Genomic DNA, 13,780 nt, shown 5'->3' with positions numbered 1-13,780 from the left:
CGGGGTTTCACCGTGTTGACCAGGATGGTCTCGATCTCTTGACCTCGTGATCCACCCGCCTCGGCCTCCCAAAGTGCTGGGATTACAGGCTTGAGCCACCGCGCCCGGCCCATATATTATTTTTTTTAAATTGAAAAAGAAATAATAAACACAACTGAATTATTTTTTTCTTGTCCATAAATGCTCTGTGGCTTGATTGTCTTACCAGCTGAGAGACAATTTCTGTGCTAAATTTCATCAATATATAGTTCAGAAGTTTTTCTTCTGTTTTTGTTTGTTTGGAGATAGTCTTGCTCTGTCACCCAGGCTGGAGTGCAATGGTATGACTATGCTCACTGCACACTCAAGCAATCCTCCCACCTCAGCCTCCCCAGTAGCTGGGACCACAGGCTGGAGCCACCACACCAGGGTTTTTTGTTTGTTTGTTTTGTTTTTTTGTGTAGAGATAGGATCTCCCTATGTTGCCCAGGCTGGTCTCAAACTCCTTGGGCTCAAGTGATCCCCTCACCTCAGTCTCCCAAAGTCCTAGAATTACAGGTGTGAGCCACCATGCCCAGCCTAATTCAGAAGTTCTTAACCTCAGCTTTTTGTGACTTACACAGAAATCTACAAATAGTTGATGCTAAGAACTATGTAACATCTGGGATATAGGGAATTTCCCCCTACTGTTAGATTTAAAAGTTACAGTTGAGAGAACCAAGGTACTGGCTGGCCAAAAAGGCATTAGTGAGAAAATATGCATTTTTACAGCGACAAGGAATTTAATTAGGGTTCTAACAAATAGTAAGAAAAACCAAATTGAATAATTTTTTTTTTTTCTTTGAGATGAAGTCTTGCTCTGTCTTCAGGCTGAAGTGCAGTGGTGCAATCTCAGCTCACTGCAACCTCTGCCTCTGGGTTCAAGCGATTCCCCTGCCTCAGCCTCCTAAGCAGCTGGGACCATAGGCACACACCACCACACCCAGCTAGTTTTTTGCATTTTAGTAGAGACGGGGTTTCATCATGTTGGCCAGGATGGTCTTGATCTCCTGACCTCGTGATCCACCCACCTCGGCCTCCCAAAGTGCTGGGATTACATGCGTGAGCCACCATGCCCGGCCCAAATTGAATAATTTTCTAACTCACTTGGTATTGGTGGTCTCACAGCCATAATGAACATCACATAATGAAATTACTACTTTACAGGTCTATAAACAGGCTCATGTAACTGATAGTAAAAAGGTACACAGCTTTCTCAAAAATAAATTTGACTCGTGACAGAAACAACTCAGTTTTTAAAAGCCTAAGGAAAAATACTATGGGGAAAAAATGAAAAGATAAACCTACAGGACTTTTGGTTTTCTTCATTCTCTTTGTATAACCGGTTTACTTTCTCTACCAGTTCCCATTTTTCACAACAGCCAGAATAGTTGACAAAATTCCGAGCCAGAATTTCCTTCAGCTGGCGCACGCTCATCCCTTCCACATCATCAAGGCTTGACAAGTCAGACAGCGAAGCTCTCACTCTCTCCTTGGAGAGCCCAGGGGTCTGAAACCACAGAGCATCCATTATCCCTGGACCCACAAGTCCAGACCCCCCCTCACCCTAAACTCACCACTGGCCCTGAATATTCTCCCAGCCATCTCGGCAGTCCTAAAAGTGTTTTAGTATACTGTCCTACTTTCAAACCAGAAGAAACATCTGTACTAATCTAGAGAAAGTTCACAGGGCCCCCCTCCCTTCCTATCAGGGTGACATGTCAGGGAAACCAAATTTTATAGGTTGCCTCACCCGATCATCCGCGTTTTCTTCTTCTTCGTCGTCATCCTCATCATCGTCATCATCATCTGTGTTTGCTGAAGTTATTTCACTTTGTACCTACGCTTACACAACGTATCTGATTAGGTCAGGAATCAATCCATATTTATCACTAGAGAAAAACCTTTCCATCGATGCTCGCCATGATGACGTGAAAGCCCGCATAATCCACATCTTTGGATTCTGAATGCTGCTGCCCCTTCCAAAGAGTTAGGCCCTACAAGACTGCATGAAGAACCTACCTTCCAGAAAGTTAGCTCAAAACACAAATTTCCGTGTGTAAAGTTATAAAATCGAACCAGAGTATTAACTCCCTGAGGAATGTCCCATAATGGAATGCCAAAACCATTAAGGATATGGGATGGAACTGTGTCATTATCGAAGTACCACAGGTGGCTAGTTTAACTGGAGCCTATATGAGGCAGAGAGAAAAAAGCTAAAGCTCTGACAGGTCAGCCCAAGCATGAGGGGATCTGATTTGAAAGATCTCAGTCCTACCTCAGCCTCCTTAGACAATCTAATTCCACTGAAGGCTTTCTAGACTTCTTCATTGATGGCTGAGGCTAATTCTAATTTTCAAAATTTTTCAATAATCAGAACTCTTGAGGAAAAACAAATCTCTTCAGTTTGTGTTTATGTACCTTTTTTTAACATAGTTTCTTTTGACCATATTTTGACAACAGCTCTACAATAAGCTAGGTCAGTTCCCAATTTCAAATATTCCACCCCACTAATTCCCAGGCACCATATTATAGCATCCAACAATCCACACCACCCAAATGGTGGTGTATACCCAAAAGGGGTACATGAGTCAGGTATGCCTTATGTTTGCGGCACAAATATGCCAGTTCTCATTTGGGAGAACAAAACTCCTGGCTTGAGGCCGGGCGCGGTGGCTCACGCCTGTAATCCCAGCACTTTGGGAGGCCGACGCGGGTGGATCACGAGGTCAAGAGATCAAGACCATCCTGGTCAACACGGTGAAACCCCGTCTCTACTAAAACTACAAAAAATTAGCTGGGCATGGTGGCGCGTGCCTGTAATCCCAGCTACTCAGGAGGCTGAGGCAGGAGAATTGCCTGAATCCAGGAGGCGGAGGTTGCGGTGAGCCAAGATCACGCCATTGCACTCCAGCCTGGGTAACGTGAGTGAAACTCCGTCTCAAAAAAAAAAAAAAAACAACCAAAAAAAAAAAAAAAAAAAAAAAAAAAAAAAACCGCCTGGCTTCGACTTAGCTAAGTTAGACTACAGTATGTGTTCTTGACGACTGCGACACATTCTGAGAAATGTATCATTTAGCAATTTTGTCATTGTGCAAACATCACAGCGTACTTCCACAAACCTAGATGGTATAGCCTGCTACACTTTTAGGCTATAGGGCATAGACGGCTACAGATCCTGTACATCATGTTACTGTACTGAATACTGTAGGCAGCTACAATACAGTAATAAGCATTTGTGCATCTAATATCTAAACACAAAGTACAGTAAAAATACATTATAATCTTACAGGACCACTGTCATGTATGTGGTCTATCATTGACGAAAATATTATTAGAGGGCACAGGACTACATTTAGAAGGCAATTAGACCAAATTTCCCTCTGCATTTATTCATTTACTAATTAAGAGACAGTTTTGGCCAGGTGCAGTGGCCCATGCCTGTAATCCTAGCAGCACTTAGGCCAAGGTGGATGGATCACCTGAGGTCAGGAGTTTGAGACCAGCCTGACCAACATGGTGAAACCCCATCTCTACTAAAAATACAAAAATTAGCTGGGCGTAATCCTAGCTAAAAGAGGGTCTGTAATACTAGCTACTCAGGAGACTGAGGCAGGAGAATTGCTTGAACCTGGTGGGGCAGAGGTTGCAGTCAGGTGAGATTGCGCCACTTCACCCCAGCATAGGCAAGAGTAAGACTCCATCTCGAAAAAAAAAAAGATAGTCTTGCAACGTTGCCCAGGCTGGGGTACAGTGGCTATTCACAAGTGCGATTATGGTACACCTACAGCCTCGAACTCCTGAACTAAAGCAATCCTACTGCGTCAGCCTCCCAAGTAACAAACTGCAGGCTCATACCACCGCATCCAGCTTTCCTCTGCTTTTAATAACCCCCTTCTTCAGAGAAGAAAATTAAATGTGAAAAAATTTGTTCAAAACATTTCTTTCAGCATTTTAGAATCACTCAGGTACAAGTAAATATTAATTACAAATCCTTACATGTTATTCAATCAGGATGCCCAAGGACTTCATTGGGACAATATTATTAATTACAATTAGTAAATCACTACATGTTTTCTGTGATTCAGATGGCTCTTTCACTAACTGAATTAGAACAATTTCACTGTAGCAAGGCAAACGGGCATTAGGCTAACTTACACTACGTGTTGTTTCTATGGTCCCTGACACTTGTACTAACAGCCCTACCCTACAAATGTGTATGTGCTACTATTTCACAGCCATTTCTTCAACAGTTAGTGTCTAACTATACAAGACAGAGAAACTAAGGCCAAGAGACTGATGAGCTATTTTGGGATCTTTCAGACAGCAGACTTTGGAGCTACCTAGCACCTCAGCACTGAGACTATACATCAGAACAGCCTTTAAGTGCAGACTTCAGCTGGATGTGGAAGCTCTGCTCCAGCATATGACTTTGAAGTTTATCAGAAGCCATCAAGCACTAAAGGCCCCACCATATATGGCCAAGAGTAAGCGTGCCAGGCCCTGGGTATAATTAGTTACCCCCTCGTACCTGTGCCGAGACTCCAGATCTGAATGTCTGGTCTCCATCCATAAGCTCTCCCTGAAACGAAGACATAGTAGCAGAGGGGGCTGTATAGTTTGAAAAAAACGAACGTGTAAAAAAGCTAGAAGTCTGGGACCTTGAAGAATTCAGACTGCTTGTGTCCATGTCGTCCTCAGAGCCTAGTCCATGATGGCACAGTACTAAATCTACCAAGTCTTCTTTTTCACGACAAGTATCTATGGGTATATTTCTCAGAATGAGATACTGCCGTAGATCCTTCACCTTCAGTCGCATTAACTGAGGGCGCTGAAAAGCTGTTTCTTGTAGTAAGTGACAAGTAGAACATCTACGGAGATTTTCTTGTAAGACTGAACAAACAGAGCAAAAATCCTTCTTGCAGTCACAGCAAACATGCTGAAAAAAGAAAAGCATTTAATAACAAGATATGAACCATTATGAAAACATGAATTTTCTGCCTTCTATTAAAATTTAATTTTAGTTCTTAACGAAGTCCCCAGTGGCACTAGACTATTTCCACAGGCATTTTCATGTTCCAAAAGCCATGAAAATCAAAATAGTCATTGCTAAGGCAGTTTGAATTCACGGACGTTCTAACATAGCACTTTAAGAAAAACGCACTCTTGTGTTAATGAATTAAAACCTTTCCACCCCATGGTATAAACATGTAATTAACAAAACAGAGCTTGAACCACATGGAGCAGAAAGTATAATCACTAACACTTTTCCTGGTCTTTTCCTACATGAACAATTTCCCCCATTTAAAGAGCAAAAGACAAAAAGCATAACACAGACAGATGGAAAGAGAATGGTAACTGATCTCTCAAGGTCAATCCCAGAAAATACAGAACCCCACTAATACAGTAATCTGTAAACTATACAGCCTCATCACAGCCATGCTACTAGAGAAGCTTAGAGGGCACTAAGATGTGGTCGTTTCTGCTCGGTGCACTGTTCTCACAAGCTAACATTTTTTTTTCCTTAAGACTAAACTAATGATCAAAGAGAGCAAGGAGGCCTAGTAATATGATGGTTCTCTGAATGACTTTCTACCTTAGTGAAAACAACTGTTAGCCTAAGCATTTTTTATTTATTTATTTATTTATTTATTTTTTGAGACGGAGTTTCGCTCTTGTTACCCAGGCTGGAGTGCAATGGCGCAATCTCGGCTCACCGCAACCTCCGCCTCCTGGGTTCAGGCAATTCTCCTGCCTCAGCCTCCTGAGTAGCTGGGATTACAGGCACGCGCCACCATGCCCAGCTAATTTTTTGTATTTTTAGTAGAGACGGGGTTTCACCATGTTGACCAGGATGGTCTCGATCTCTTGACCTCGTGATCCACCCGCCTCGGCCTCCCAAAGTGCTGGGATTACAGGCGTGAGCCACCGCGCCCGGCCCTAGCCTAAGTATTTTATGTTGAATCTCAAGAGTAGTTAATTTACTGCATTCATTTCTTCATTTGAAAGTTAAGGTAAGGGAAACTTTTTTGAAACTTGAATCAGTTACAGTATGTCATTTCTAAACAAAACTACAGACTAATAAATTTCCTACTTTAGGAAATAAGCATCATCATGAATAAAATGATACCAACAGGTTTGGGAGAAAGGATGCGTGAACATGAAAAATAACGTCTAGTCAGAAAACTTGAGCAGTAACATAATCCTTCCAATTAAGCATTTTTCTAGAAGGAAAATGGCTAATGGAACTAAGCTTTTGTTATATATATATGTATATATACACACACACATATACACACACACACACACACACACACACACACACGCACATATATATGCATTTTTTTTTTTTTACTTTATTTATCTTTTAAAGATGAGGTTTCACCATGATGGCCAGGCTGGTCTTGAATGCGTGACCTCACGTGATCCACCCACCTTGGCCTCCCAAAATGCTAGGATTAGAGGCGTGGGCCACCGTGCCCAGCCAGCTTTTGATATTTTAATAAACAGAAATGAAAATTCACTAGCCATTCAAAATAATCTACAATCAAGAATTCTGACCCATGTGTCTTGTTATGTAACATTTCATCCAACTCACCTTCTTTCTAAAGACTGAAAATGAAAGTCCACAGGCTTTGCAAACTATGTTGGGCCCTTCCGTAGCTGCTGGTGGGTAGGTGGAAAAATCAGGGTTTGGTGTAAATCTGAATGGACCGGTGGCTCCTGCAAATCCTGACTGCTGGCCCCTGACAGCTCCAGTTCCCATGACTTCATTCAGCAGCCCACAGCACGAAGCCCACATAGACGTGGCACCCGCCTAAAAAGGAACACAAATCCCACAGTTTAAAGCTAAGTGGAATCTGGACTCTCTGGAATCCTCAGGGAATGCTATTCTAGAGAGGTAAGTTTGCCCTAAATAACTTTTAGATTACTGTATTCCTCTGGGCACTGAAATTTCAAGCCATTTGGAAATAAGTAATTTTCTGGTATTTCTAAAGAATATCTGGCATTGGCAATACCCATAATCTCTTATTAAACAAAAGGAAAAGAACATGATCCAAATTTTACCAAACAAAAAAACCTTCATACCCACCTAAAACAGATACATGTACACACACATTAAGAAAAAAAAAGGCTGGACAAAAGTCTATCCTGCACTATATTTGGGATATGCATATACTAAAAATTCGTCATTTTTCATCTGAAATTCAAATTTCCCAGGCACCCTGTATTTTACCTGGCAACTTTAAGCTGGTGGCCATTGCACTAGACACCGCATAGTTCTACAGTCTCAAGCAATCTCAAGTAGCTGGGATTACAGGTACCCACCACCACACTTGGCTAATTTATTTTTAGGAGAGATGGGGTTTCAACATGTTTTCCAGATGGGTCTCAAACTCCTGGCCTCAAGTGATCTGCCCACCTTGGCCTCCCAAAGTGCTGGGATTATAAGTTGCCACTACACCAGGACCACAAATTTAAATTGCTTCATTTCCTTAAACCTCTGTTTTCCCATTTGTAACTAGGTATAATATACTATGACATATGTAAATATGTTTTTTAATAACTGGGAAAACATCAAAACACCAGCTAAAACATTCTTTAGATTTTATTATTATTTTAACCCGAAGTCGTAGACAAACCAGAATAGATTTTAATATATCATGTATAATTTCTCTGAAATTTTCTCTATTTTCCAAATTCTTTATAAAGAATATATTAAGTTGATATTAAGGAAAGTATTTCTTGGCTGGGTGCAATGGCTCACACCTGTAATCCCAGCACTTTGGGAGGCAAAGGCAGAAGGATAACATGAGCCCAGGAGATCGAGACCAACCTGAATAACATAGTGAGACCCCACCTCTACAAAAATAAAAAAATAAAATAAATAGCCAGGCATGGTAGCATGTGCCTATACTCTCAGCTATTCAGGAGGCTGAGGTGGGAAGATCACTTGAGCCCAGGAAGTCAACGCTGCAGTGAGCCATGATTGTACCATTGCACTCCAGCCTGGGTGACAGAGCAATACCGGTACTGTCTCAAAAAAAAAAAAAAAAAAAAAAAAGGCTGGGCACAGTGGCTCACACCTGTAATGCTAGCACTCTGGGAGGTCAAGGTGGGCTTCCTGACTTAAGGTCAGGAGTTTAAGACCAGCCTGGCCAACATGGGAAAACCCAGTTTCTACTAAAAATACAAAAATTAGCCAGGAGTGGTGGCACATACTTGTAATTCCAGCTACTTGGGAGGCTGAGGCACAAAAATCGCTTAAGCTTGGGAGGCAGAGGTTGCAGTAAGCCAAGATCATGTCACTACACTCCATCCTGGGTGATAGAGCTAGTCTGTCTCAAAAAACAAAAACAACAGGAACATATTTTCTTATCCTACCTCTTCAAACGAAGACACTAAACATAATTTTTAATGACTTGATAATCATGATGACCTTCCAAGGAGTAAGGACTATCTGCCATTCCAATAAATGGCCCAGAACTAATGTATTGCTTTTTGTGGTTTTTTCCTTGTCTCTTCCCTCTCTGAGCCACCACGGCTATCACTATTCCTGCCCAAAGTAACCTGTCTCCTTTTTTACTGCAGTCTCAGAAACCTGATAACCAAGCTTGTTACAAGTATACATAAAAGAACAAATTTTCAGTGAGGGCCAAAGGCATTTTCCCATGCTTAAAATAAAAGCTACAGTGTTTAGAATGAATAGGCTTTTGCCCCTTGTCCTAATTCTCAAGCATATTCTAGAATCTAGATAATGTGATAGGTAATGGAAGTCTAGATAGCTATTAGTTAAAATGGCAGCACATAATAATACAGTTCCATTTATTTTATTATCTGATTCTGTCAAACATTTAGTGTTTGTCCAGCAAGCTCTTAAAACAAAAAACAAATAAAAAGCCTTCAACCTTAAAAGGCAAAAGGCAATTTGGAACGCAACAGGCTGTTCAGGAACAGGATAATGCTGTTCCTGCTATTACCCAGAAGTGATGTTGTATTATAAAGAAAGGAGAAGGTAAAGAAGAAACCACAAGGTTCAAACAAACATTCTGAAGTATCAAAGCCAATGATTTCAATATTATAAGTCTTCACACCCTATTTCTCAAGAAATAGTGATGTCTTTAAAAATCAGGTAAAGTAGGGTGCAGTGGCTCACGCCTGTAATCTCAGCACTGTGGGAGGCTGAGGCAGGCAGATGACCAGATCAGCAGTTCAAACCAGCCTGGCCAACATGGTGAAACCCCATCTCTACTAAAAATTAAAAAAATTAGCCAGGTGTGGTGGTGGGCACCTATAATCCCAACGACTTGGGAGGCTGAGGCAGGAGAATTGCTTGAAACCGGAAGGCAGAGGTTGCAGTGAGCTGAGAGAGTGCCACTGCACTCCAGCCTGGGCAAAAGAGCAAAACTCTATCTCAAAAGAAAAAAAAATAAGTCAGGTAAAATTATAATTAATAGTCCATACCTTTAAGTGATTATATACCTTTTAGACTCTACAGCCATGGTGTGCTCAAAAGCATAAAAAGCTGGCCGGGCACAGTGGCTCATGCCTGTAATCCCAGCACTTTGGGAGGAAGAGGCAGGTGGATCACCTGAGGTCAGGAGTTTAAGAACAGCCTTGCCAACATGACAAAACGCCATCTCTACTAAAAATACACAAAAAATTAGCTGGGCGTATTGGCAGACGCCTATAATCCCAACTACTTGGAAGGCTAAGTTAGGAGAATCGCTTCAACCCGGGAGGTAGAGGTTGCAGTCAGCCGAGATCATGCCACTGCACCAGTGCACTCCAGCCCAGGCAACCGAGCAAGACTCCATTTCAGAAAAAAAAAAAAAAAAGAAAGGGTCAGCTGAGTTGTAATCTGATTCTTAAATGAATCACTTTCCTTTTTACCACATATTGGCCTGTAACTTTTGCTCTCCTTCATTTTATTTGCTCTTTGCTTCTGGGCCCAAACTTTTATTTCCCAACTTAACTCCTCTGCACATTTTCTTGTGTGAAATCCCCCAGTATTAGGAGAAAGTCAGTGATTTCTGGGTCTATCAAAAGCATCCACTGTTCAAAGTATTTTTGTCCTTCTTCACCTCCAAGCTGAAGAATCCATCCAGAAGATAAACCCTTCCAAGCTTGGACTCCATCTACCTGGCTCTCCTTTAGTATGTTTCATCTTCCTGTACTCTCATAAATTTCAGAAATTTATTCTGCATGTCCCCTCAGGGCAGAGGCATCTTTACCTACAACTGTCACCCTGACACTGACCTAATAGTGCTTGAAGTGTTCTATACCAATCTTTCCCCTCTTAAATCTGTCCACATGTTCTGGTTTCTATTCTTTATTTATTTTTATTGACTTACTTTTTTCGAGATAAGAGTTTTACTCTTGTTACCCAGGCTGGAGAGCAGTGGTGCAATCTCGGCTCACTGCAACCTCCACCTCCTGGGTTCAAGAGGCCTCAGCCTCCCAAATAGCTGGGATTACAGGTGCCTGCCACCACACCCAGCTAATTTTTTGTATTTTTAGTAGAGATAGGGTTTCGCCATATTGGCCAGGCTGGTCTCAAACTCCTGACCTCAGGTGATCCACCTGCCTTGGCCTCCCAAAGTGCTAGGATTATAGGCATGAGAAGGATCCCTCTTTTGCAGCCTTCTTTTAAAAGCTTTAGAGACCTAAGTTCATGTTCTTTCCCATTCCATTTCTGTCTTCCCTATACTTTAAGATCTTCCTCCAGTTAAGTTAGCCTGTATTCCTTTATTTTTCTTTTATTCACTCATTGCTTCCATATTGATGGTGAGATGAAAATATTTTCTACACACCACTTGATTTCTTCCTGGATTTTGAGCGAACCCAATTCCTAGAAAGACAGCATACGAGGCGTAGCTCTTTGGCTTCTGAATTTGCAGTCAATTCTGGAGCTGTTGAATACTAAGCATACCCTTTTGGCTTCTGACAGTATACTAGGGTTAACCCTTTGGCTTCTGAATTTGCAGTCAATTCACTGACCAGTTGCTCTACTTCAATTCCAAAGTGGTTTATTCCTTATATAAGGGTCACTATCCATTATTTGTTCACTGGGGGGAAAAAAAACCCTACGATTACTGCTCCATGAATAAAGCCCAAACCCAAATCTCTGAAAAGCCTGGAACTTTGAAAATGCAAGCCATGATCTGGGCTTCTATGACCTACTTGGGGACCTTAGTTGCCAGCAAAACTCCATGGGCTATACCACATGAATCCAAGTGGTATCTAAAAAGAGGTTAGAAAGAACAATAATCAAGAAAAACAGAAAAAAAATTAGAAAAAAAAAAACAACAAAGAACAATAATCTGAGGGGAAGGGAAGGCAAGGAGGAATGGGACAAGGGCTGAAAAACTAACTACTGGGTACTGTGTTCACTACCTGCTGACAGGACCAGTTCTACCCCAAACTTTAGCATAACTCAACATACCCATGTAACAAACCTGTACATGTACCCCTGAATCTAAAATAGAAGTGAAATTATATTGAAAGAAAAGAATAATCTGTGAAGACAGCTAAATTTCCTCTCTTGACCATGAATGTAGTTTAAAACAACACAGAGAATAAGAGAGTGAGGCAACCATCTGCCCATTTCTGGCACAAAACTCCAAGCTCAGGGAATTGACCCATGTTTGCAGTTTATTTTCTAGCTATCAATGATTACTAAAAATAAACAACTTGTTCTTGATAGTCTAATCTCTTTCCTACCTACTCTCTTAAGCCAAAGCTGCTCTCGATAGAGCAGTCATGGGACCATGGTCTGCCCGGCTTCTATCAGTTAAAAACTAGTACTGTATTAAAAACTTACACATGAGGCAGCCGGGTGTGGTGGCTCACGCCTGTGATCCTAGCACATTGGGAGGCTGAGGCAAGTGGATCGCCTGAGCTTGGGAGCTAGAGACCAGCCTGGACAACATGGTGAAACTCCATCTCTACTAAAACACAAAACATTAGTCAGGCATGGTGGTGCATGCCTGCAGTCCCAGCCACTCGGGAGGCTAAGGCACCAGAATCTCTTCAACCAGGAGTCAGAGGTTGCAGTGAGAGGAGATCACGCCACTGCACTCCAGCCTGGGTGACAGAGCAAGACTCTGACTCAAAAAAAAAAAAAAAAAAAAAAAAAAAAAAAAAAAAAAAAATTACAAGCCCCATAATAAACTCTAAAACCTGCCTGGACTGCCTCAGACAACTAGATACCCTCATGTCATTCTGCTATCCAATGCCAGTTCTCCTCTTTTCTTCAAAGACAGTGTACCAAGATTTTAAGGAGCCAGTAACAGTACCTTTTTTCCACATCCAATTTGGAGCCAATTAAGAAATAAGACAGAGGTTGGGCCCAGTGGCTCAGGCCTATAATCCCAGCACTTTGGGAGCCCAAGGCAGGAGGATCATCTGAGGTCAGGAGTTCAAGATAGGCCTCACCAACATGGTGAAACCCCATCTCTACTAAAAATACAAAAATTAGCCAGGCATGGCGGCAGTTGCCTGTAATCCCAGCTACTAGGAAGGCTGAGGCAGGAGAATTGCTTGAACTTGGGGAATTGCTTGAACTTGGGAGGTGGAGGTTGGAGTGAGCAGAGAGCACCACTGCACTCCAGCCTAGGCGACAGAGCAAGGCCCTGCCTCAAAAAGAAAAAAAAAAAAAAAAGAAGACAGACAAATGGAAATTAAAACGTTTGTTTTTACTGATAGCATCAACTGGAGAACAGGATCTTAGCTCTGCAGCCAACTAAGCAGTCTGGGAAATATACAGCTGACCAAAGCAGCTTACCATCTAGTTGAGTGGAGACCAGAACTCCGTCTTCACTACAGGAAAACAGATGTGAGAAGGTCCCAGAAAGTACTGAGCATGTCAGTTCCTTCACTGAAACTCAATATTCAAGTCCCTTTTTTCCTCCAGTAGCAGGCACTGACAGTGTTCCTCCCATACTCTTCCCTCCTCAAAAATGAATTAGAAGCCCCCTTCCCTCTGTAGGAGTAAAGGAGAGGAAGCAAATGGAAGGAGAAAGAACACAAACCTAAATAATCTGCGTAAGAGTAGGGCTGACACTTTACAGCCAACAAGGTTATAAGGACTCTCTCAGTTTCCTCAGTCAGATTCAAACAATATAAGCCTATGCAACATCATTTAAGCTAACAAAAGCGAAAGGGAAGGTGTTCTGTTTCTTTGCAAGAGCAGTGGTCCAGCTCTCTTTCTGGCACAGTGCCAGGATTTCCAAATGGCTTCAAGGTTCAGCTGTCTTTGCTTCTGTGTGTGTATAATCTAATCTTTTAGAATCCCCGTGGGAGAAAATATTTCAAAATGCTCAATTTAAAGAATTCACAAGTTTACTACAAATTTTCAATCCTAAACTACATTAGGATGTGATCCCTTTTCATGATTCCATTAAATGTAATATTAACCAGCTACACTAGAATGAAGAATCAGAAAAGCTATGGTGGTTTCTATGAAGATTAAATGACAGGCCAGATGAGGTGGCTCACACCTGCAATCCCAGCACTTTGGGAGGCTGAGGCGGGTCGATCAGGAGGTCAGAAGTTGGAGGCCAGCATGGCCAAGAGGGTGAAACCCTGTCTCTACTAAAAATACAAAAACTAGCTGGGTGTGGTGGCAGGCGCCTGTAATCCCAGGTACTCAGGAGGCTGAGGCACAAGAACTACTTGAACCTGGGAGGTGGAGGTTGCAGTGAACCAAGATCGCGCCACTACACTCCAGCCTGGGTGACAGAGCATGACACTACCTCAA

General features: G+C 42.0%; 1 protein-coding gene across 1 annotated transcript in view; it reads right to left on the bottom strand.

The window, feature by feature from the left end:
• The window catches only part of RNF34 (ring finger protein 34), a 19,735-nt gene that overhangs the window by 2,748 nt on the left and 3,207 nt on the right, over positions 1 to 13,780 (bottom strand). Inside the window, exons 2-5 of the mRNA XM_017544278.2 lie at positions 6,617 to 6,835; positions 4,550 to 4,957; positions 1,772 to 1,858; positions 1,327 to 1,528 (exon numbers count right to left, since the gene is read on the bottom strand). Of these exons, the coding sequence (XP_017399767.1) occupies positions 1,327 to 1,528; positions 1,772 to 1,858; positions 4,550 to 4,957; positions 6,617 to 6,835 (916 nt within the window). The remainder of the gene's footprint in view (positions 1 to 1,326; positions 1,529 to 1,771; positions 1,859 to 4,549; positions 4,958 to 6,616; positions 6,836 to 13,780) is intronic.

Source organism: Cebus imitator, unplaced genomic scaffold (genome assembly GCF_001604975.1).
Source record: "Cebus imitator isolate Cc_AM_T3 unplaced genomic scaffold, Cebus_imitator-1.0 Scaffold169, whole genome shotgun sequence".
Lineage (NCBI taxonomy): Eukaryota > Metazoa > Chordata > Mammalia > Primates > Cebidae > Cebus > Cebus imitator.
Note: the sequence above shows the minus strand (reverse complement) of the source record. Positions and strands in the feature narration are given on the sequence as shown.